Source organism: Trachemys scripta, chromosome 8 (assembly GCF_013100865.1).
Source record: "Trachemys scripta elegans isolate TJP31775 chromosome 8, CAS_Tse_1.0, whole genome shotgun sequence".
Lineage (NCBI taxonomy): Eukaryota > Metazoa > Chordata > Testudines > Emydidae > Trachemys > Trachemys scripta.
Genome location: NC_048305.1, coordinates 29,024,623 through 29,051,185, shown reverse-complemented (window position 1 = coordinate 29,051,185; position 26,563 = coordinate 29,024,623). Strand labels below are relative to the sequence as shown.

The 26,563-nt window shown below is 40.6% G+C and overlaps 1 protein-coding gene across 2 annotated transcripts in view; it reads left to right on the top strand.

The window, feature by feature from the left end:
* Positions 1-26,563, top strand: part of SLIT3 (slit guidance ligand 3) — a 780,962-nt gene that overhangs the window by 678,842 nt on the left and 75,557 nt on the right. For both annotated transcript variants that reach the window (XM_034778698.1, XM_034778699.1), the window contains 2 exons: positions 8,373-8,470; positions 16,739-16,878. In XM_034778698.1, coding sequence (XP_034634589.1) covers positions 8,373-8,470; positions 16,739-16,878 — 238 coding nt within the window. The remainder of the gene's footprint in view (positions 1-8,372; positions 8,471-16,738; positions 16,879-26,563) is intronic.

Here is a 26,563-nt window from a genome sequence, read left to right as displayed (position 1 = left end):
CAGATGTGCAGCTGGTTTAGGTTCATTACACCAGATATGGATGTAGCAATCCACATATTTCCCTTTGTGTAGCTGTCCCCCAATTTCATTTGTGTAGCAGTTTGCATAATAGGGTTTTTGTAATGGTTTGTTTTTAGTTTTACAGCACACTTCATTAAGTTTTGGTTTTTCTTAACATTCTCAACATATAAACGTTGGTTTCCTTTATAATGAAGGGCTTTGAAATGTTACAGTTGTAAACAGAACTTCATGATAGTCTTTTTCTACCAAACTTATAATTAAGTGCATTGGTTGGATAGCTGACTTCATCCCTTCATGTTTTCTTAGTCATCTGTATAAAATTCTTCCTGCTTCTTTTAATTTGTATTTACAGCTTGTGTTTATCTCTTGTAGTTATTAAAGGGAAGCTGTTGTATACTTCATTAATCTGTGTGTGTTTTCTTTTTGAATATCCTTTATAGAAGTTTGAAATTAACCTGCCTTTCTCTAAAGGGCTTTTTTGTCTTTTCCACTCATTGGTGCATGGATTATTTCCTCTCCGTTCTCCCCCATCAAACCAGAGATGGTTCTTATAAAGCAAAAACAAACATCACTTTGCCTTGTTCTAGTTACCTCCTTATATGTACACCAACTTACATCCTGACCCTGAAATCTGATCTAAGCGGGCAGGTTGCTATGCCTTTGCAGAGTGCCGTTAATCCACGCAAAAATGATTGCAAGACTGGGACAATCATCAGTAATGTCACAGGTAGCAGTACAGTTCTGAATACTTAAGAAACTTGGGGTTCCCCTATTAGTTAGATATGACTAAAGAATGGAGTCATGCACTAATACATTTTGGAAGGGGGAGATATTTTCATCTTTTTTTAATTTCACAACAGCAGGACAACTAAACTATTAAACCCAGTAGATATTTCAGTTTAGGATCGCATCCCAGGACAGATAAATGCTTAAAGATAGTTTACATTTTGGTTTAGCTGCTGGAAAGTAGCCCTTTAAGTTTCTTGTATAGTAAAGAACTTATTTAGTCTTTTCTTGTTCAGTAAAGCGGGTTTATTGGGTTTTATTCAGAACACCAGTAAGTTGTGTGCATTGGTATTTGTGAGGTTGTTTGTGGTGGTGATAGTGGTGGGATGTTACACTGATATTTTGTAAAAGCAGCAAAGAGTCCTGTGGCACCTTATAGACTAACAGATGTATAGGAGCATGAGCTTTCGTGGGTGAATACCCACTTCTCCGGATGCATGTAGTAGAAATTTCCAGAGGCAGGTATAAATATGCAAGCAAGAGTGAGTCAGGCTAGAGATAAGGAGGTTAGTTCAAACAGGGAGGATGAGGCCCTCTTCTAGCAGTTGAGGTGTGAACACCAAGTATTTTGGAGTATCAGTGGAGTATGTTTTCAAGATGGTGTTTTTGCAATTGAGTGATTTGGTGTATTGACCTCTCGGGAAGCACTAGCTATATTTAAGGAGTTCAGATACTTAAAACGATCAAGGAACATTCCTAGGTCTTACTTCAAAATTCTGTCACTGAATTTGCTTTGGCGTAGTGTCTGCACTAAATATATGAAAACTGTGACATATGTTCTGCCCATGCACTGCCTCAACAAAATCTAGTAATAGGAATAACATAGGGTGAAGACTTAACAGTTTCTATGTATTTGCTTGGAAACCCTTTTTCTTTCTCCTGCAGTCATTTTCTCAGAGTACTTTTTTATCAGCTGCCAATACAAAGACATGTTAGTCACTGAACAAGGCTCCCATCGGCCAGAAAAAAAAAAGCTCTGTGACTGCCCTGTGGGCCTCTGTGTCTCTACCGGTGTGCAGCCTACTGCACTTCCAATTCAGAGGCCAAAAAGGACAGTGGCTACTGAAAAGCAGCTTAATCTCCTGCTCATCCCCTTGTGGTTCTGATTTTTGCCTACCCAGGTGCTCAGAGTTTCTTTAGTCTCTTTCCATGGAGGCATAAGAATCTTCTTGGCTCCCTGTCACTGCTGTTGTCTGAGGTCTGCCGTTGTTTTTTACAAAATGATCATTTATTGAATTGAGTCACCATATGTTACAGCTACAGGAAATGTCTCTTAATTACAAAGTGGTTCTCCTAGTTACACAGAATAATCATTTTATGCCTTCTGTCTTATCGTTTTCTCTACCCTGAAAAATATTGTATCTGGTAACATTTCAATAACCTTTAAACTCAGCATGACTCAGCAGTGATTAGTGTTACACAGCACAGATCGATTTGGAGGTGGAGGGGTTTTTCATCCTTTTATAAGGATAATTATAATATTTCATTCTAGAATAACATAAGAAGTCAGCAACAGGTCTTGTAACTTCATTTTTGGTAGATAGTGGCTAGCTAGCATGTCTTTGAGTTTTTCTGGAGTCATGTATAAGTGGTATGTCAAGTCTCCTGCAATGAAAACTTTTAGTTTTCCCACATTTTCAGTGGGTGACAGTCTTTAGACCACATTTTGATTTCTGCTATAGGGGTATAAATACAGAATCATTCCAATGAGGTTGATGCAATTGTTCCATTCTTATTCTAGTTTAACTGAGCAGAATTGGGTCTTTTGCAGCAATAAGAGTTGCCTTATGAGAGGTAAATAAGGGAATTATAGTATTTCGTGGTTCGTCTGTTGATCTATCAAACCGCCATACCTAAATTTTGCTGCTTTTAGGATATGATGCAAGGTTCTTCTTCTTGCAAACCTCCTCCAAAAAACTGAGTAGGAAAATGATTCTAGTACCTTTAATCTGTGAGCCAGATATGTTCCTTTCTTTAAGGGGAAACTGATTAGAAATGAATAATTCTCAGTAAATAACTTACCCAGTCTATTTAGTCTGTTGCTCAGAGAATATCTGTGAACTGGTTGGTTTCCTCTCTTTTTTTCCAGAACTACTTGATACTTTTGTAAATTCTTAAAATTACATGGCATAAACATGAGGATTTTTTGGAGTAGATAGTATTTGATCTGTTTATGTTGGTGGTGATTTGTCAGGTTAAATTAGTGCTCAAGCACTTGTGATGCCAATACTCACAGGTGGAAATTCAAAATTCAATTTCTGCAAATTCCTGTGTACGTTACCTTGAAATTCATTTTCCGTGAATATTTGTGCTTTTAAAACTTAATTGAGAAATTTGCCTGGTGCTAACTCAATGGGGTGAAGGGCACAGGCAAATCAAGTTAATTTAAAATACCAAGTGAATCTGGATGGAAATATTATTGCAGTATCTGCCCAGTTAATGACACACAGGTACTATGAGATGGATTCCTTAAATATTTATTACCAGCATATTATGAAATAATAGCCTCTGTATCAGCAGGTGCCTGATTTATTTTTAACTCACTTGAAAAATATGGCTACTTAGTGGTTATGACTGTCAGTGTGGCCTAATGGGTGGAGTCCTGGGTTCTGTTCCCTGCTTTGCCATTGACTGCAGGGTGACCTTGGACAAATCACATCGTTGCTCTGTGCCTTAGTTTCCAGATATATGTAAAATAGGGATAATGATCAGGGCCACCCAGAGGATTCAGGGGTCCCGGGGAAAATTGCCCCACTTGCCCCCCTCCCCCCCCCCGGGCAGCCCTGATAATGATAATGTAAAGTGCTTTGACATCTACTGATGCAAAGTGTTAGGTGGTATTATTATTTATGGTAGAGCTGGAGAAATAATTTACAGACAGTGATGTGACAAAATTTGGCTTTCTTTTTGTGCATGTATTATGTACAAAAGCAGACTGGTTTTGTCTGTTATTTCTAATTGTTTACACACTTAATGCAAACATTTTTCAGCCTACGGGTTGTCCATGAAGTAGTTGCTTTAACTTTGTCTCTTCATTATGAGCTCGGTGCTGCGCCCATTGAAGTTATTGGTCAAACACAGTGATTTCAGTAGTGCAGGATGAAGCCCTCTTTCTGGGATATGATGAACTAATAGGATTATCTGTGACTGGCTGACCCTTTTAGAAGTAGGTGGACAAAAACCCAAAATATCAGATGGCTTGGTGAACTTGTATGTCACAAACCATTGCACAAACAAATATTCACTTTCCACATTATGACAGCAAACCAATTTAAATGGTCAAAATATTATCAAAGCAAATGTGTTTTTTCATCAAACATGTATTCACATAACCTCTCTTTGCCCTATTTGCCCAACTCTCCGTTGGTTTATGCCAATTCTTCTTGGCTTTTTGCTGTTATGATGTATTTGATCCTGGAAAATGTAATAAGTATGGGCTAGTAATTGAGTCCAAGATCTGATACAATTCTTGTGATCTACAGCCTGTATGTACAGCACTGTTCAGTACCGTTTATTTAAATTAGTGCTGGGACTAAAAGAAGAACTTACGTTTTCTGTGGGCCAGATTCTGCTTTTTCACAGGAATGTTCATTTGGAGCAACTCTACTAAAGCTGGAGCTGGTTGATTTACTCCAGATTTACAGGGGTACATGTGAAATCCAAATGTGGTCCTGACGTGTATGCACTCTGCCTTGCCATTTGTAGGAACTTTATGTCAAAATCCATGTTGTTCCTTCCCTTTTCTCTGGGAGTGGCCAAGCATATTTTTTTTTGTGGTGGGCAAGTGTTGTTTTGCAAAACTCATCAGAAAATGTCTCTAGGCTGATGCTTTTGCTTTACCATCAGACTACAACAAAATGTTTAGAGTAGAGTTACAAATCCCTAGAAATAAGAGTTACAGTCAAAAGGAGACCCTCCAATCTAGCAACATGAATCACTGAGACAATCATGTTGTTTTTGTCTACGGCCCAGATCTTTGGAAGCAAAGCTTGCACCTCCTTTTCCAGTTCCAGCTTAATTCACACACCCTTAGTCTTGGACCAAATGTTCAATGTTTTCCCTTTTTGAGAACAGACAATTAATTTTCAGGGTATGTAGGTCAAAGAGTTGTCTTCAGTTCAAGAGTAAATGAACTGAGTTGAGGATTGGTGCTTGACATTTAAAGAAATTAATCCTTTACAAATATGCCAGTATTGTTGTAAATTGGGACCAGAGACTTGCAATCTTTATTTGAAAGATGTTTTAAGCATGTCTTAGGGCTCGTCTATATAGGAACACTCAGGAAAGTCAAGACGCATTAACTCTAGCTGTGAAGTTAAAGCACATTAGACCCCTGCATGGTCTGTCTCATTCAGAAGTGAAGTGGCCTGATCAGTTGTAGCTTACTCAATGCTGATATTTTAAATAGTCTCTGCTTACTCTTTGTTTTCCACATTTTTGTGTACGATAAAATATTTCACTTGCATAGCACCTTCTATCTAAAGAACTCAGAGTGATGAACAGACAGCTGACACTCATGAGATCAGAGAGAGAGAGGCAAGTTGTGTTATCCCACTTTTTGGAAATGGGTAAACTGAGGCAGAGGTTTCTCTTTACCTAGTGTCACACAGCAAATTAGTGTTATAATTAAAAGTCTGATTCAGCAGAAAACATTGTTCAATTTCCACAGTGCCTGAGGCCACTGAAGCCCTGAAAACCCAATAACACAGGCTTATGTAGTGAAGAAGTGAAAACTGGTCTCTGAATCATCAGGATTTCATGTGCAGATACGAGGGGTTAGAAAATGCTTTTAAAGGGTGTGCTTTCATTTTAACACAGATCTTTAGTAACAGTCACCAGTAACTTCCAAGGAAACGTGCATAGTTGCATGAAATGTAATATGAATATTGTTACACATGGTATTTGAAAGGCTGTTGTGAGAGTGTGTGTAGAACTTTTGGAAAAATAAATGCTGGGCTTTTTGTTTTGCATGTTGCTATGCTTAGTTAGCTCACAGAGGGTTTCAGACTTCGATGCCAAGAGAACACAGAGTATCTGTGAATTTGAAAGGATACCTACAGTACTGAATCATCTGCAAAATACTCCATTTACCAGGGATATGGGAAAACATTTGTGCTGATCACTTGAGAAATATTAAGCATGGCATCATCCCAGCTTCACTAGGATGACATGTCGAGCATGTAGGGTTTGCAATACAGATGGACAAAGCAGAGGTAACACTGCAGCGGGTGGCAGTGTATTAGATGGCATCCTGTAAGTGCTGTGGAACACACAGTGCCAAAACCAAAGCTGCATGAGCTTTCCTCTTCGCTTTCAACATCGTCCCCTCTTCCCCAAGACCTTTTACAGTGAATGATTCAAATGGAGAATGCCAAGTTGTTTGGCAGAGGCTTGGGTATCGGTGAAGCAGAAGGTACCTGTGCCAGTTCCTGAGCAAAGCCCCAGCAAAGCCCACTCCCCAAATTAAGAAGAATGAGTGGGCTCTGTTAGTCCCCAGTCATTCCAGTATTTGATCACGTCTGGCTCCTGCTTTTTGGACCTGGGTCTTCTGCTTCCCTGACCTTCAGAATCGGAGCATCCTGATGGATGTTCTCCCTTTCTCCTTTTGGCCTGGAGAGAGAACAAACAAGCACAACAAATGCAAGCCCTCCCCTCTGCCTAATGCTGGGGTTTGTAGCTAAACCAATGGATTTGCAGTCAGGAACTGTGGTTTCAACTCCCATTTCTGTCACAGACTTCTGTGTGACCTTGGCAAGGTGCTTAGTCTCTCTCTGCCTTGGTTTCTCCCATCTGTAAAATGGGAATATTTCCCTATCTCAGACTATGTTGATCATTAACATTTGCAGGACTCAGATCTATGGTAACTGAGGTGGGGAGCATATAAGCACCTAGATGGAATATACATCATGAGCAATGTGAGGGAAAAGCAGCTATCAACTATATTCAACAATTTCTCTGTAGCTCCTCATGACTATTGGTTGTTTTCTAAAATTCCTAGCTAGTTGAAACTGATGAGACTGCATCAATCCCAGGGTAGCAAGCCTGCAACGATTTTGGATTGTTGGTATTTACATAGTATTTATAGCATGATAGGCACTTCAGCTGCCATTGAAACAGCCCTGATAAGCTTCCTTTCCAGCCCTGATCCAGCAGTTGGGTTCATGGATGTGGACCCTTGCACCTGTCTGGGGCCCAGTTGCAGGATTGGGGCCTATGTTTTGACTGAGCACTGCAAGATGTAACAATTAAGAGAGGGAGTTGGGGACAGCATATCTATATATACATCTTGTTCTGAGTGCAGATGGGTCTGCAAGAAGTTAACCAAACCTGAATCCAGCTGAAGGCAAATCATCAAACCTGCCGCTGAACACTTTAAAGCGAAAGCTAGGTTCTCCAATGTTGCATGCAGCCACTTCTTCTGCCCCTGTTGACTCAGGGGACTGCTTCAGCCTTATAAAGATTATTACAGATTAGTCACAAAAATATCATTATAGTAACACAGGATGTGAACCATGATTTTAAATGAAAAATGTTACTTCAATAACCTTTTAGTTTAATTTGAGATATTTTTCTTATCTTAGAGTGTGGTTATTTATTGGCAGAATTGACTGAATGGATTACTTTGGGGATGCAAATCAAATAGAGAGAGAGACCCTGCTAAGGGATCATCTCCTAAGACTACTGGGCAGATCCCTTCAGTTTCCTGTGATTGCACAGACTTTGGCAGACCAGAGACTTCCTAAACTTATAATCTGTTCTGAAATAACTCAAAGGAAAGGACCAGTCACTGTGATGTATATATCAACTCCATAGCAAACTGAGCTTTAGCCAGCAGGATACAAGTCCAGTGGAACCTGCTTTAACAGCCACTCAAAGGACCAACAAAAATCAGTTGCTTAACACAGGTAGTCTTCTAGTAATGATGGGGCAGAATTATAGTAGTTGATGCACTTGGAGATATTTGTGGATGTTCTCTTAAAAACACAAGGCTGCTTAGTAAGGATGCTATTTTGAATAGATTTCACTGTATTTTGTAGAAGAATTTCAGCTTGGCCTCCTAGCAGAAAATATAAGCTTTTACCTTCAAGCTTGGCCATCCTTAGTATTGAGTTCTGTGTGCTGCCGTAACACTTGACTGAGTACTTGTAAGTGCTGCTGGTGCATACTGATTCTGCACTGCTCTGGGTGTACCTCTCATTGGAATTATTTGCTCATTTCAATGTGTAATTAATATTAAAGAATAAAGTATATTCTATAAAGTTAAAACCAATAGCTTTCTCCAAACCAGCAGGTGAAAAAATAACTAGCCAGAGACTTCAAAACCAAACAGTAGCCCAATACACTCACCAATACTAGCCATTATTGTAGCCCTGTCTTCCCAAAAGCCTGGTTTAGGCAATGTCTGTCATTCAGTAAAGAATGCTAGGTGATGTGATTGCTCTGAAGACTACATCCTTTGTGTCAATACAAATGGGAAAATGAAAACAAAGCCCAATACACAAGATAGATTAGTCCAGCTGCTCTGTGTGTTACTAACTGAATTTTTCTTGAACTTTTCCCAATAGGGTCGAGACTGCAATATGCCCATTAATGCCTGCATTCAGAATCCATGCCAGAATGGAGGGACCTGCCATCTCACTGAGGCAAATAAAGACGGATTCAGGTAGTGGAGAGCGAATTGCATTTAAAGCAAGATGAGATGAATTTACCTTACATTTGTCTATTTTACACTAATGAAGTCTAATGGCTTCTTTACTGAAACTGCCATACATGACAAATAATTCTCCTTGCCAGACATGAAATTAATTTGGTTTCATTGGTGACATATCGTTTCCTCTAAAACAGGCCTCCTTATTTTCTCGTAATGGGACTCTCTCTAAAAGCTGTTTTGAGCATTCCCCTGATCTGCTTTGTGTTATCCAGAGACTAATTTTCCTTGGGGCATTTCAAACACACACACACCCTTTTTTAATTTGTAAAATGAGCATCTGTTGCTTGACAGCCAGATGCAAAATGTTTTCATACTGAAGAATCTCATAGTCAAATAGGCTTTAAAGAAACAATTGAACAACTGAGAGGTTATGTCAGTTTATGTTTGTGCCCATAAGAGAACAACCTCTATAACTTAACATCTTGGGCTTCAATTTCCCTATGTGAACAGGGTGCAGCCTAGACCTTGCTCAAATAGGAGACTTCCAAGGGGAACCCGGGAAGTCGCATGAAGTGCTGATGATGGTGATTTAGAAAAAGTTACTCTTGCCTCTGAGGTAGTGTTTCTCCAGTTGTCCTGTGTGTCTAAGGGACTTTACACTGCACAGAGGGGTTGTTTTTCAGCTGAAACATAACACTGGGGCTCTGGCCACTTACCTGCATTAAAGATGCTAGAATGCTTTTTGGAAATTAGTTGCTACGATCATGAAAAAATTGCTACTAAAGCGTTTATGCTATCTTTTACTCAAAACTTCCCCGTACTGTAGTTCCAGTTGCATACAGGACAAAAGGCTTATGTGGTGTTCCTGTTGCAGGAATAACTGCTTTGTCTGTTCCCATATGCAGCATATCAATGGTGGCTGAAGTGAGACACAGAATTGTAAGGGTCACAGATGGGGAAAATGCTGTTTAGGTTGCCTAGGCCACCCTCAGCCAACTGAGGATTATACTGTGTAGTACATCATCAAATACATTTTCCATGAGTCAGGCTTTCTTTTAGAGCTGATCAGAGAAAATGTTGATGGAACAGTATTCCACTGGAACATGCAGTTCTGTCAAAATTGAAATGCTTTGTGAAATCAAGTCAATTTTGCCAGAATTTTGTTTAGAAAAAAAATGCAAAAAAGGTCCCAACGGTGTCCAAACATCTTGTTTTGACATTTTCATAATGAAATGTCTCAATTTCTCATTGTGAAATGACATTTCATCTTGAATTCTATTTTTATCATATTATATATTTATTATAATGCAAAAATGGTAACAAGTCAAAATTGAAACATTAGTTTTTCCAAAAGATAATGTTTCAAATGACCCATAACAATTTTTTTAAAATAATTCTTCACGGACAATTCTGAAGTTTTCTGGTTTTGCTCTGATTTGGAATGAAAAATAAATTTTGAAATCTCAAAATCCTCCATAAAAAGGAATGTCTGTCCCCCACACACCTCTGCTTTCCATCAGTTCCCTTTTATATATTCAGTCTAAAACACTGTCACTGAGTAGTTAGTCCAGGTGAGTAGACCAGGCCGACTGCCCCCAAGTCAGAGCAGGTGGGCCCAACTGAGCCAATTAAAGGGGGCCGTGCTAAACCAGGGGCTATAAAGCCCTGTCAGACAGCAGGAAGAGGAGGAGTGTTTGGGACTGGCATTGCCTGGGGAGAGGAAACCACTGAGGGAGCTTACTCCAGTGGTAGATCCTGGAACAAGTGGCCAGATGGTCAGGGAGGTAGCCCTGTGGCCAGTGTTCCCAGAGGGGAATGGAACTGGCTGGGAGCAGAGCTGACTGAATGAGATCTGTCTGTGAGAAGGGAACTGGCTGAGAAGGGAAGCTGGCTGGGACTGGGAAGCTGCAAAAAGCATGATTACCAGAGACCCTTGGAGGAGAGGCCATTATACCCTCGGAGAAAGGGTGAGCTGAGGAACTGTTTTGTCTGTTATGGGCTTATATTTGGACAAATAAACCTATTTAAAGGAGACTGGGCATGGCAATGAGTGCTTGTTTAGCTGGGGAGAAGCCTTCCTGTGTCCCATATGCTGGGGGAAGGCAGGAACTTAGATCAGCCCCTGGTACAAGAGGAAAATGAGGTGGATCTTTGGTGCCCAGTGAAAATGGGGAAAACAGAGGCAGGTTGTCACAGAGCAACCTTTGGCCATGAGGAGGTGCTCAGATGATGGCCACCGTATTACAAGTACCTTAGGCTCCCATCCTGCTAGAGGAGATGTACTGTAGAGAAATATAATGACAGGTTTCAGAGTAGCAGCCGTGTTAGTCTGTATCCGCAAAAACAACAGGAGTACTTGTGGCACCTTAGAGACTAACAAATTTATTAGAGCATAAGCTTTCGTGGACTACAGCCCACTTCTTCCTGTAGTCCACGAAAGCTTATGCTCTAATAAATTTGTTAGTCTCTAAGGTGCCACAAGTACTCCTGTTCTTTTTATAGAAGTATAAGGCATTATCTAAAAGGATCTGCGCTGATAGATTTGGGAGTGGTGGAGAGATAGAGGAGGAAGATGAGGAAACATTTTGAGCAATGAGCAACAGAAGTTAGTCTTAAAGGTGCCACAGGACCCTCTGTTGCTTTTTACAGATTCAGACTAACCCATCTGATTTTGAGCAATGATTGTCTGGAGGGAAATCTTCTCTCTCCGGTGGATGTGCTACTCCTGTTGGCATCCACTGGAGCTACATGCTTACATCTGTGTGCATCAAAATGAGAAAATATCCTCTTAGGTTGTATTCTGTGAGGAAGTGAATGTCAAAAAAATGTTTTAATGAGAGGCCCCCTTAGAGTTTTTAGTTGTGTGGCCTGTGAAAGAAATTATATCTTCTATAGATTTTCTTCCCTGGAGGAATATATTAATATACATACTCAGCTGCCAAGCTTGTCAAATCTTTACTCTTGTAAAAGGAAACTTAAGCCAAAGCTTTCCTCCCTATAAAATGCCAAGTGGTTTAACTCTCAAGTTTCTGTAGTCACAGACAAGCGAAATTACCCTTTAAATAATGGGAAGGTGGTGACATAAGCCAGCCAAAGGCAGGAAATTCACAGTTATGGCTGAGACTGTATCCTCGCACACACCCCTCTCTGGCTGTGCATAGATAGGGCAAGGGGTTCTAAACAGCAGGTGATTTCACGTCCCATTTTTGTTGCTGTAATAGCTAGCCACGATGGAGTGGGTAAAGAGCTTAGGTTCAGCTGGAGTTCTCAGATCCATTCTCTTGTCACCATTTTTTTCTTAAACATTTTTTTTACTCGGTTGGCTAGGACAAAGGTCACACAGTGAAAGCTGCTTGGTGGGATTCATAAAATGCTGCAGTAGTGTCAAGTACATCTGTGTCATAAAAGCCAATAGTGTCATTTAGCATCTTGTAGTCCCTCCGCTGAGACTGCAATCAAGGACCGCCTCGGTCATGGAGACAGAGCTACCCATTCTGACTCAGATTTAGCCCCCGATGAACAGCAGATCATTGACAGTGAAGTGTGAGGAAACTTACATAGTCTTGTGTTGCTCTATCCAATTCTGTATATAAAGAGAGCTTCATTGTCCAGAACTATTAGTCCTATGCCTTCCACAAACACTAAGTTCACTTATCTATGTAAAAACCTGAAGCTGATAAATTCTGCATATGTCAATGCCTCATTGGTCAAGGATAAATGAAGCTCTTACAGGCTATCAAGTCATTCACTTGTTATGCAGGTGCACAAAGTTCATCTGCCAAAAGCCATCGTTTTCTTGAAAAGATTTACTCTGTTTACACAAGAGCTGACTTTTTAAAGCATGATATATCATCTCTGTATTTATTTTGTTATCCAAATACAAAAATGATTAATCATAGCATGGACAAAGTGCAGCCAACCATTTAAAGTTTGCTGCTAATACAGTTCAGCTCTGAAAAGTGACTAACAATGGCATTGTTAAGTTCCTTCTTCCATTGCATCTCAATGGCTCCTTATAAATGTGCTCAGTTTACAAGTAAAAAGTTATGTATTCCTAATAGCCAGCTCTGAAAACTCAACCTGGAATCTGAAAATCATTTGTTTTTTTTCCATATCATGCATTTTCCCTCGTAATAAAGGTTCTGTAGGCCATATTCTGCCCTCAGTGGCAACTGTGCAACCCTGTTGTCTTCAAATTATGCCTTCAGTTGCATGGATGAATCGGATTGATCCTGGACATTGAACTTCATATGTTAAGATTTGGATGATACAAAAGAAATAATAGACCACAGTGTAAGAAGAAGTAAAAAGCCATAATCACTTGATCAACATATCTAGGTCTAAATATGCACAAGAAGCTGGTCTGTTGTGTAAGATGTTGATAATTTTACATAATCACTTTTCAGAGTACAGCCAACCTCTAAAAATTTTTGTTTCTTTCAACCCAAAGCACTTCAGAAGTTCTGTAGATACTGCACTTCTGAAGGGCAGCAACTTCTGGGGTAGAGGGAAGCAACTAACTTGTGCCCAGCATACTGCAGAACAGTAAAAGGGAAATTATAGTCAGGAGCGCCAGGGTCTTTGAGAACAGCAGTGTCATGAAATAACTGAACTGGGAGAGCAGGCTGAATTTTAATTTTTTAATGGTTTTGGTCACAGTATCTAGGAGACCACCTCTCCCTATGTGAAACTGTAACATTTGAGTGCTCAGGTAAACAGTCCTATAGCTTAATCAACAGCAGGCTAGAGCTCAGGAAGTTTTCAATAATAATAATAACTAGCTCTTATATAGCACTTTTCATCAGCGGATCTCAATGTTTTATCTCCATTCCACAGATGGGTAAACTGAGGCATATGTTGGGGTGATGTGCCCAAAGACACCCAGCAGAGCCAAGAATAGAATTCAGGTCTCCTGAGTCTTAATCCATGCATTATCCGCTGTGCCATGCTGTATACTCATAGCTAGAGCTTACTTTCACCATTGTTTAGCAGGAACCCCAATTTGATGTCCTTCAGATTACACTGAAAACCTCAGACTTTTCTTCCAAGCTGTGTTGGGAAAATATGTGCAGATCTTCCCAACTGACAACTCTTCCACCATACAATCCAGAGTTCCAATTTATATGTTTTATCATTTAATTTCCACTTGCACCCATGATATATGCTGAGCGCCATTGAATCAAGCTGTAAACCCTGTATATGATGGAAACCACTTCAAGCCTATGCTTGCACTCTGAATTGGAACAACTGACCACAAATTGAAATAAAGAATGACACATAAATAATAAAGCAAAGACTTGCCCTAGAACAGAGTAACTGGTTGCCAGATTTCATTAATTATGGTGACATTTCCATTCTTTACAAGAGCCAAACAAACCCTCCTGTTGCATATTGCAATATTGTACAATAACAATCTCAGTACTGTAATGTCCCTGTTGTAAACTTTGGTGCACTGGACCATTACTATAGCAGTGTTTAATTACATACAGTCCCAGTCAGGATGTGGCAAGAAGAGGGTGAAATATTCATAATATAAAAATCACCAGCACAATCTCCTTTTGTTGTTTTCCTTTATATTGAAAAAAAGCTGTCTCCTCCCAAATGAGACCTTGAATGCCAAGTTGTAGCCTGGAGCACATTTTTAAGGCTGAATTATAAACCCCTGAAAAATGGGGTTTTGTAATGGAAATGGGTGACATGATAAATGCTCGACTTTGTTCAGTTTCTTTACCCTCCTTCCGCTCCCCTTGCCACAAAAGGTGCTGTGCCAGCTCTTCTCTTTCTTATCTCCTCCTGCGATCCCCTGGATCATTGCAGGGTCAGAAAGAGGACATTTTTTATTGGTACTAATGAGGTAGAGCCAGATAAAGAAAATATTTCATGTTGATTTATTGTGTTTTAAATTGAATTGATCGGAGCCATTTGTTTTTAGTCATTCGCTCTGAAGAGTTTCCCCTCCCTTTTAGCTCTCATGACCTGTGAATGGTCAGTATAGGTCTGAAGGAATGTAGCTGTCTGCTGCTAACCTATGCACTTGTGCTAATCCCCTTCTGGAAGCTTTCCTGTCGTGAGAGAGCGTGTGCACACACACACACTCTCTCTCTCTCTCTCTTACACTTTCCTTCACAGTTTTTATTCCCTGGGTTTCCATGGGAGTGGATGTTTCGGCTGCCCATGTTTCAGGGGAACCCAAGTTTACTCCTTGAGGTCATGCTGAGGCATGTGTGGAGTGTTCATGTGCAGCCAATCCTTAGAGCAGAGGAGGAAGACAGGGAAAGCCAGCGTCATACTCACCATAGTGGATCCGTGCACCCAGTCTAGAAGAGCTGTGGCTCTGCTAACAGCTACCAAACCCTCCCTGTTTCTTCAGTGCAGAGCCTCCACTTAATACCAACCCTTGTCTATATGCCTCAGTCCTACCCACACCTCCATGATAAGTACTCCCTCCCCAGCCTGACCACCTGAGCAATAAACCACACACACACAAGCCTTGTCTGCATTTGGAAATAGTCTTGATTCAGCAGTCAGTGGCCTGCAGTTGATATGGTGGCACTGTGTGCTTTCCACTCCAGGCAGCAGTAGTAGTAATAATAATAATAAATTAATACTTACCTCTTTAGAAATTTTAATCTGTCAATCTCAAAACCCTTTACAAACATGGTCAGTATCATTATCCCCATTTTAGAGATGAAGTTGAGGCAAAGAGAGGGGAAGTGACTTGCCCAAGGTTACCCAGCAGGCCAGTGGCAGAGCTGGAAATAGAACCCAGAACCCCTTTGTGCTCTGTTCACTGGGCTACGCTGTCCTGTAGACAAAGGGAAGCCAGGATTTGCTTTACATTGTGGTTTTGCAATTATGCTTTATAGGCCCAGTTGGAACAAAACCCCTAAATGTCCTTGTCTACAAGTAAAGGGCAGCTATATAAATTCCTGAATCAGGGGCTATTCCTGAGTATTGATGAGGCCATACACTTCCTGTGATGAGTCTCTGAACCAGCCAACTCCCAACCTGACCAGTGCCTCCATTTTCCCCATATATGCAAACTATTGAAGGCTGCCTGAGATCATGCTCAGCTGATTCTAAACTGAATCCCACAACCTCAGCTCCACTCCCCTCCTCATAGAGTTTAAGGCTCTCTGCAAACTCAGGCAGATCCCTCTGCATTGGTTTACAGTTGGGTCACATTTTCAAGGTTTTCTTCACAACCATAACAACTAGATGTCTTAAAAATTAAAAGTGGAGACTCTATGGATCAATGGAGACCTTTCTGCACTGACATCTAGTCCTCCATACTCCTTTAAGTGGGCACACTCTACATTTTCAGAAAATAAAGTATTTAGTGCAGTAGTTCTGTGTCCAAGTCCTTACAAACCCAGTATTTCTGTCCTTGTTTGTTTGGTCTGTTGTTTGGATATGTTACCAAGGTATTGGGAGTCAAGGTAGGTGAAGTAATACATTTTATTGGACCAACTTCTATTGGTAAGAGAGACTAGCTTTCAAACTTACACAGAGCTCTTCTTCAGGTATTGGGAGTCATAAATACTTAGGATGTGGACAATCACACCATTTAATTTAATTATTCTTTCCTGGTTGATTCTTCATGAGTACTGAAGGAGCTGAAAAAGTGCTGATACCTTAACACTTCAAGTACTCTGTTTGGAAGATCCATTAACAAAATTTGTTGTTTGGATGACTCTACCACAAGGTGGTAATGAGATGAAAACTTTCACTTCTACCTCCCTAATTCAAATCCAGTCTAGGTTGTTAATGGTGAAAGACTTAGAGCCATTTAAAAGCTTCCTATTCACGTGTGATGATGTGTGTTGGTGTCATCAGTCCAGTTCTTGGTGGACAGGTGCCTACATAACCAACACTGTTGTAGCAATCGACACCCCTGTTAGCTATGCAGAGAAACCAAGAATTTGATTAGCCTTGGTGAGTGAGCTTAACCTGTCACCCTAGAGTTGTTCATTCCAGTTCAGGGATGAGGCACATCAGCAAGCAGGGCAATGGAAGTGCAGGAGAGATGAATTCTTCTGCCCGTGCTGTACCTTTTCTGTAGATGAGTATAGGAATATAGTGTCCAGGCTTGTCACTGTGGCATCTATCACCAAACTCACTAGTAATGAGTCACCCAACTCGCTAGTAATGCCGCTGTGTTGTAGCAGCAGAGAGCTCATCTGTATCAGTTTTCATCCCACTCCAGTACTTCCTCCTGCTCAAAAGCAAATTCTGAAATCCAAACTAACTTTTTCTCTGTTTTTTCTATCCCCTCCAAAGCTGTTCTTGCCCTCTAGGGTATGAGGGAGAGAGATGTGAAATAAACCCAGATGACTGTGAAGATAATGATTGTGAGAATAACTCCACGTGCATGGATGGAATCAACAACTATGTCTGTCTCTGCCCTCCTAATTACACAGGTAAGGAAGGACCACAGCCAAAGGGCATAGAGAACTGAGGGGAGCAGTTGAACGAACTTCCAGCCACCTGAGGCACCATAAGAAACTGGTCCACTCCCATTGGTTAGATCACATGCATGGAATTAACCCGGATTCTGAGTAGATTTTAAAGTATCCAAATTGCAAGTGTGTTGTCAGTGAATTCCTGATCATCCAGTAAACAGAGGCAAGAAAAGGGGATAGTTTTGCAAAGATGCTGCTCCAGCAATACGTCTGACCCTTAATCCAGAGAGATCACTGCTACCCCTGAGAGAGTGTAATTCATACCAGAAGAAGGCTTTTGGGAAGGTTCAGAGGGGAAAATCTATTACTGTCTTGGCATATTTTGTACACATACCCTTCCCCAGGTCAGAAGAACTCATTGCAGTTACTGGAACTACAGTTAAAATATATAAACAAGAAATTCGCAAGTTCATCTGTTGGTTAGAGAAATTTGTACTTTTCCACAAAAGTGTTCACAAAAGCGTTTCCAGTACTGATTTAGCTCAGTATACATCTGCTTAGCATTTCTGAGAATAAAAGTGATTCCTGTTTCAAATTATACTATAATAGTAGCACTTATAAAATAACTTCCATCTAAAGAACTCAAAGCACTGCACGTATTAATGAACCAACCATGACAATACCTCGGTTAAGTCACCTCCATTTTACAGATGGGGAACTAAGGCACAGAGGCTAAGTGATTTGTCCTCGTTCACAAAGTAAGTCAGTGAGAGAGCTGGAAATAGAACCCACATCTCCTGACTCTTTGTCCTGTGCTTTAGATGTCTTCCTTCCTAAATCTTCTGTAGGGTTAGGAACCCTCTTAGCTCAAAAATGTAAAAATGCTGCCCTTCAGATGACTGCGTAGATACTTCACTCATCACAAGCCACTCAAGCCTGATCTCCTCTGCTCAGTATACGGGGTAAGAAAATATCCATGTTAGTTCCTATTTTGATGCTTTGAAATAGGTTTGTTACTCTATGAGCATGGAGCACTAATGACGGGCTTCTCGTAGGCTAGAGGGTATTACATATCACTGGAATTAATAAGTATAAAGTTGGAGTGGCTTTGTAAGTGACAGGGAAGTCTTCTAGAATTTCCCAAACTCTTTTAAAATGGTTTTTATGGCCAATATGAGAGGCCTGTATAAATCTTTGGCTGGGAAAAGCCTTATGACTTGAATGAAAATTTATTAGAGATTTTATCTACTCCTTCTGCCAAAATACTCGGCAAAGCTTAGGCTGGCCCGGAGCAAAGAACTTTGTTTCTAGTATGTTGAGCCAATTGTTCTTACATGTACTGTATGTCTGTGAGCCTTACATTGCTGATATCAAATAGAACTCCTTATATGGTGATAACGGTTTTACGTTTACAAAAGGAAGTGTATTTGAGCAGCTAAGCAAGAGATCGCTAGCAAGGAACTGAATCCAGTGCACAATGGACTTGATCTGTCCTTTTTAACAGCCTCATGGTGGGCTATAATGGTTCTTGCAGAGAAAAACAGAGAAAAAGGGATGGAGTGGGATTTTTCTGCAGATAGTACCTGTCAGTGAATCATTTCTGGTCCTGGCCAAAGAATTTTTATGACACTTCAGAGTCAGATTTTCAGATATTTTCAATCATAATCCAGCTCACTCTTACCAGCTCAGAATGAATGACTGAATATTGCCTTTTGTAAGCTGTTCATCATCTAGAATGTACCAGATCATCATATTGCTATGCAGTTAAACTCTTTGGACCTAATTCTATTTTCAGATGCATGATACACACTGCCGGATATAGAATACAATATCTGAGGCCTTTGAATATTAACCCTTTGTACAGCCAGTAACTTTTTGATTGCAATTTAAACAAATTTGATTATAACTATAAACAATAAGGCTGAAAGTCTGGAGACCAGTAGTATGCATGGTTGTAGAGGTGTGATAGGACTTGCATACAATTAAAGGCTGAAAAAATCACTTGGAAAGGAGAAGAGTTAGAGGTACTTTGTGTTTTTTAAAAATATGAAGGTCCTTGTGAAGTGTGAGCTCAGGGCCACTTAAATTAACTGCAGGCTAATTTTAGTACAAACAAGATAATATTTATTCACACCTTGTAATCATTCTGATGAATTCGCTGCAGCAAAAAGTCTTAGGGTAAAATACTGGTATGCTAGGCGTGAAAAGGAAACTGAACTCTGTACATGATGGATGTGCTCTTTCAAAACTGCTCAGGTCAAAAGGGATAACAATATTATGGCTATATCTTTAAAAAAGTGAGCAGGATAACCTAATAACTAATGACATGATTTTGCAAGCTAAAATAAGAGTAATGAAATATCATGCTTCAAAGAATAAGCTAACCACTGCGAGGTCAAAAAGGAATTTTCTCCCATATTCAGAATTCTCCAACGGGCTACATGCATTCCTGGCTTTTGCATTACACCAGTCTCTCTTGGAAGTATCCAAGGTTTCCTTTATTTCCTCAGCATCGCCCTGCTTTGTTATCTTGTGTCTCTCATTTTACCATTATGCCCTTTTTGGGAAAAATATGCCAAGTATGAATCGTGCTTTCATTGGTTAAAATAATGAAGGCTGTAAATCTCTCTTCACTGAATAGTTTTCCAAATGTTTTCCTTTTCTAGCTGATCCTAGATGAAAAATATCCAATATGGTAAATAACTATAGTGGGGAGGAATTTACCACACCCGAGGTCCCATTTTGGTATTATTAAAAATATTCTTGACTCTCTGAGTTCCTTCCCTTCCAGTGATCTCAAAGTGCTTTACAAACATGAATGAACTGAGCCTCAGAGCCTTTCTTTGAAATAGGTAAGAATAATTTACAGACATCTATACTGAGGCATAGTAATGGCATGTGACTGGCTGAATGTGACAGAGAGAGTCAATGGCTGAATCAAAATTAAATGGTGTGAATCTCTTCACTCAACGCCTTAACCACAAGACCAGATAATGTTTTCCTTTTTATTCATTAAGTTCAACACTTGCAAATCTGGGTGCCTAAATTTAAGCAGTTAAAGCCATATTTAGGCTCTGTGACACAGTGTCCTTAACTCCCCCTGCCTCAGTTTTCCTCTCACTGGAGGGGTAGTTTAGCCCTGCAGCTAAACAAAACACTCTACTTCCTCCAGGATAGACAGTTCAGAAGAAGTCTAAGGTTAACAATGGACCAGAAACTAGTTGAACAGTTTGTTGGAGCCCTCTGTGGCCACAGCCCTCTCTTGATGGTCTCAGCAATTTTTCCTCTTGATTCAGGGAAATGCGGGTGAACTCCTAGCCATGGACTTCAAAACAGGAACCTACCACTTGGTTCCTATTTCAAGCTTTCTGATCTTCCTTTGTTTATGGCCTCTTTCCTCGCTCTGATGGTTTCTTACCTTCCTTCCTGGGACTTGGCTATATCTGGCTTTCTTGCTTAAAACCATCCCCCTCCGTGTACCCCAGCTCTGTCTGCCCCAAGAGTCTCTAACAAAGCCCACAGAATTTCCCTTTCCCTAGAGTTCTTTATCTAGCTGTCCATCTGCCTCCAAGACTTCTTTTTGACTTGTTCTAGTGTGGGTTGTGGGGGCGCAGGTTGAGAGAAAGACACACCCAGAGCTTGTTCTTACCCAGGACACCCCCTCATCAGTCTTGCATGTACTGTCTTACTGTTTTAATGGTGGTATCCAAACACTGTCATCCCTGTGGGATTGGCAGCTCAAACAATCATCCATGAACTTATGTGAACCTTTGGCCAGAATCTGACCAGTCCCAAACCTGAGCTGGTCTTTGAACTTTTTGAAACATTTTAGTTAAACTTTTGTGTCTCTCTTTTAATTTCACACACCCCTGCACTCTGTGTCCTTATTCTGAAGCAGAAATGAGTAGATGCCACAAGGAATTTGGGAAACACTAGAAATTTCTTTAAAGAGCCTGATCTAGTGAGTCTCAGCAAATGTATTCAACCCGCTTTGGTCTGGAAATTGGGATCAGGTTTGGAAACAATTTCAAAAAATTACCCATATTAAATTAAATGGCCTCCTTCTAAAACAGATGGCATCCCAGGAAGGAGGAGGAGGGGGCTATAAGATTATTATCTTGGAAACCCAAATGTTTTTAAATAGTTTATTTCCTTATGAAAGATTTATCGCCATTAAGTTGTATCACAGAAAAATGAGTAGAAACCATTTCTGGTGTTGCATGTTAGCAAGATGAGCCTAATGCATTTTTACCTCAGGGGACTTTGCAGTCTCTTGGCTTCAATGTTGTTGTCACAGATTTTTTTGTTGTTCTTTCCCTTTTCAACGCAACACTATTCATTGTTTGTGAGTAATTACAGCTCCTCCCTTTGGCCCAGCTTACTGCAGTGCTATTGCCTGTCCAAAGCCAAGCACTTAAGTAAACAAAATTACTCTGGAGGAAAGATGCCTTGTGGTTGCCACTAGTTTATGGAGCTTCACTAGCTTGCTTCACGTAACTAACCATTGTGGTGAGATGGCTCAGAACAATCTCAGTGAGGGGCCCCAATTGCAGTGCTGAGTTGAACTTATCTGAATCATAGCTCTTTAGATTGGTTTGCATGTTTTTAGTTCATGTGTCACACATACAAGCTGGAAGTTTTCTGATAGTGTGATTTCAAGTATTTCTTCTGTAAGTTCACCAAGGATTTGAGCTATTATATGTCTATCTAAGGCCTAAACAAGTTCCTGACTATTAGCCGGTTTCAGAACTATGAGACCGTCCTTAGCCATAATTTGCTTGAAAGACAAAGCAAGTAAAGATTAGGGTTTGGTGCACCCATCCTTTCATCCAAGAGATTCTTGCTCTGGGTGGAAGTTTTCCAGTTCATTTACTTGGCAAATGTGAAATTTGTTTGTTTTTTGTATAGAAGACTAAAGCAAGAACCTCAAGTTTTCACTTGCAGAATCAAATAATGTAAACACCAAAGAGCTGGATACATATAACTGATACAAGGATCTTGGGCCCATTCCTGCTCTCGCTGAAGTCAGTCTGAGTTTTCCTTGACAGCGATCCACGTTTACCTCCCTCAGGTCAGACTATGGTAATTTATTGTGCTGGGACTGAAGGTAGAAGCAGCACAGCAACTGAGAATACAGCAGTCTGATTCCTTAGCAGGAAAATCCATGAACAATGCATCACATTGGTGCTCTGCACCCTATCTTGGTGCCCAGCTTGCTTCTGGTGCCAGTTCAAATCCCTAGTCTAATCCTTAATGCCACCCATGTTTTGAGGCCCAAATGGCAGACTTCCTCTGCATTCATGGCCCACCAAGACAGCTACACATCTGTGGAACAATGAGATGAACACTGCCTAGGAGGATAAAGCTTGTGAGATCTGAACATAGGGTGCTCTTGGTAGATGAGCCCCAACCTGTGAACATCCTGGCAGAGGATTAGAAGCCAAGCACAAACCTAACCACTTTTAGAGCAAGTTATAATATTCAATAAATAAGGCAGCATGCTAAACTGCCAAATCTAGGAGGAGTGGACAACTCTGAAGACAACTCTATGTGAACGTTAATTACTGTATTCGGCACTCAGTGGGCACATTAGAAATGCCAGCAAGAGTAAGCAGGTATCCTTGTATATAAATTATTCTAGGAAGATTGCTATATTTTAACAACTGGTATACAAAGAAGCAAGCTGTAATTTATCTTCTGCTAGACATTAGAGTAGATGCAGCCAACTTCAAAGGAAAAAAGTGGGCTGAAGATTCCTGTGACTTACCCCCATAAGTTGGAGCATAATTTGGCCAAATATGTTCAGTTGCTGTGTTGGGGGGTGCAAGGTTAATTGAAATGTCCCATTAGCCTTGAAAGCATTACAGGGACCTAACCCAAGGATAAATTGCCCACAAATAATGTCGGTACTACACAAATAGGTACAAAAGGGATTTTCTTCAGCACTGGGACATGTCTTATTCCAATTTCAGTTCTTCTTCAACATAAGAAGATCGGAATTACTATATTGGGTCAGCCCAATAGTCCATCTAGGCCTGTGTCCTGTCTCTGACAGTGCCAATATCAGATGCTTCAGAGGATGGTGGAAGAAACTTCAAAATGGACACTTGTGGAATATCCTTCCAAAAGGCAGAATTTCTGAATAACGTCCATTAGTTAGTAATTCACTCTTGCCCTGATGCTTGAGGGTTTGTCCCTTACAAAATCTTTAAAAGGGCTAATGTAAATGGTTATTTGTATATAAATATCTAACAGCATAATTGCCACCAATGCTGTAAAAGATCCCCACTGAATGTTGTCATAAGCTTGGCAGGGAAATCGACTAAGATGACTTAACAGCTTATGTTTGTACAACACTTATAGTGATATCTCTCTTCAAAGTAATATATTTTTCTATCTTTAAATTTCTGTGATTGATTAGAGTTTGAATTCCTTTCTCACCTTAAAGATGTCCCAGGGCATCAGTACACTACAGCATCTTATTCTATGGTCACATCTTTTCTGGTGCCATAAACAAGAAGCAGTGTTCCTTTGGGAGATTGTGTGAGCTTTTTCCTTATCTTGTCAATGGAGAGAAGCAGAACAGAGTCTTTGCTCAAACACATGGGAATACTGCTAGTATCTATGCTTCTTTCCCCACATCTCATCTCATTGAGCTCTTGGTTTCGCTGGTACCACAAAGGGCAGTGATAGCTGTTTGGTTCTGAGTACTTCTGGAAATCAAGCCCCTTCCTTGAGTACTTAAATATGAATTAGGAGTCAAACTTTCAGCTCCTACTTTTCAAAATCTTGCTTAAAAGTTTGAAGGTGAAAAAAATCTCCCCAAATATCGGAGTTTACCATAAGCAGCCTTAAATTATTTTTAAAATAATTCTTTTTCCTGATAAAACTTATGAGTTCAAGATTCTCTGTTTGTCAAGCAAAGGTTGAGTCCAGAACGGAGGTTTAGAAATCAGCTACTGTGCATCCAGCCTTAAATTTTTGCAACAAAACCTCTTATTGAATTTTTAGCAGATGGGCTTGGTGCACTTGCCTGGCGACTGAATGGACTGTCTCCATAAGGACTTTGGTTGCGAGTTTCCTGTTTATTTCATTTCAGTGAACAAACACAATGGATTGAGGCAAAATCTGGGGTTGGAAAATCTTGGCTTTTATCTCTAAACATTGAGTATGGTAAACCCTGTCCAGCAGGAAGAGTCTCGTGTAAAAAAATAATCCAAGAAATATGGATCTGGACTTTAAATATCTTCAGAGTTCAGGGGTTGGGCTCAGCCCGTTATAAAAGTAAGGGCCCATCAGCCATGAGATTCTGTTCCAAATTCAAATTTAACACCTCTCTCCTAAAATTGTGTGCTCAGGGGTGTCATTTGCAATGAGGTGGGAGGCAGTTTCCCTCCCCCTGTCCAGACCTTGCCAGTCAACAGCACTGCAGTGTCTTCCCCCAGTAGGAAAGAATCTGGGGCTGTCTGGGCTAGGGCTCCTAATCACCTCATTGTTAGCACCAATCCTGTATTCCACTGGCTGGATAGGAAGCAGCAGCAATGGCCTGGGCCAGGCCCCAGTCCCTGCCCCAAGCCAGCCATCAATGAGAGACACACTCCACTCCGAGGGACAGGATTGGCATGCCACTGCTCCAGCCCCCTCAGATATGGGACCAACTCATTTACCCCCCACAAGCAGCCATTGCCTCAGTGGAAGTGGGGATACTGACACGACTTTGCTCCTCCCCCTCTGATTTTTCTGAAACTACACCCCGTTTGTGGGTGTTTGGATCTGCAATTCTTATATGTTGTGAAATGCGTTATTGGAGTATCCAAGATAGGTGGATCCAAGGTTTTGGCTCAGGTCTGTTAAACTTCATCAACCATCAGCCTTACTCCTGATTGGCAGTAATTTCTCAGCAAAGCATGATCTGGCACATTCTCAGTAACATCTACCACTGGTGAAGCTTTTGGGTGCCAGTGGCCATGATTGCTAAGGACTATTTGAAATTTCCACTTGGCATTGCCTTTTTTTTTTCAGCATGAAGGGGAAGGAGAAAGAGCAGGGGAATCCATGTCTCTGTGGAACATTAGTCACTATTAGGTATCCAGCGAGTAACTTCTCACAAGGACAGCTGTAGTGTGTAGTCAGCTCTTACTGGTGTGGCCAGAGGTAACGCCCCTATTTTGGCTCACTGAGCACAATTAAGAGGACTGTAACATACTACTTAACAATTCAAATATATATATCTTTCCTTTGCAAGCTGTAAAAGTTAGCCCAATAGATAACAGCCAGCCTGTCTACATCCATTGCTCCATCCTAAACCTATATTACATAAACAATAATATTAATCCCCTAAAATCAGGCCACATTCCCCACGAACACTTTTCTTTTTCCTATTTAATCTTGTGAAGTTCTTGACAGCATTGTTACCCTTAGCTCTGAGGTTCTGTAAAAGTTGTTTTCACATAAGGCTGAGAATATTTTCCATGCCATGTTATTAATTATTTTGATTAATATTAGGAATGAGAGCAAAGGATTGCCTAAGTGACACTGCAGACAATAAAACTGAAGAACACATGGTCCTTGGCGGCAAGTTACAATGAGGGTGTTACGATCATTTCAAAGTTGGGATTAAAAAAAAAAAAAGATGTTGACACACCCCACCTCCCTTTTTTTCCCATTAGGAAGGAACAATATAATTCAGATCATGGCTCTAAAAATCTAACGTGGTGTGAAATAAATAGCACATATGCCAATGTGGTCATTTAAATAACAAACAACATAATTAAATCAAACTAACTGCATGCAAAAGGTTTCTGTCTCTGTTGCTGTTGTTTTGGTTTGTTTTTGGACTTGTGGAAGATCATGAAGCTGTATAAATATGCCAGCCTAGCAGCTCTTTGTAAGTGGTGAGGCCTGTGAAAAGAGATTATTTTAGAATGACCAATGTCCCCTCTTTAGGATTTCATTGAACCAAATAAAAAAGGGGGAATGTTGTAGGAGTGCAGTAATTATTTTATTGTGGCTTTGAAAAGGTCAGTGTAGTGAAAGGTGCCAGACTGACAGACCCAGACACCAGATAAAGCACAGTGATCCAGTGCATGGTTAGGAACAAGGCAAGCTTCACACACGTCACTCCACCATTGGTCCTCAACACGGCCCTGAATGTTCCATTTCCAGGCTAGGATGGTAGCTTAGTCTCCTTGCCCATTCAGCACTCGGCCTCTGGTATGCTATGATCTGCACTAGTTACCAATCTGTTTCTATGTGCAATACAGAATCTTAAATGTAATGCATGTAATGTAATACCTGAGTACCTGCCTACCTTAATAGACATCCTGTCCTTGAATCCTGCCACAGCACATTAGACCTGCTAGAGGGCCTGAGCTAATGCCTCCACCAGTTTAGAAAGGAAAGGGCTGATGGCTCAGGTGGCTTTCAGTGAGACTCTCAACTCACTTCTCCTTCACTGTCTGACATAACCCTATTCGGCTGACCAGCAGTGTGTGCTGCAAAGCCTGTCCATTCTTGCAGACTTTGGTGAAAGGAGAGGGTGTGGGATGTATAGTGTGGATTTTGTTTTGGTTGGACGAGTAACGAAAATTTTGGTTTTATGTATGTATGTCAGGTGTTTTTACCTGTACGTACCTAGGGAGGAGTTGCATAAGGGAGGTTGGTGTGGAGGATGATGTTGGTGGTTGGGAAGGTCTTGCCAGTG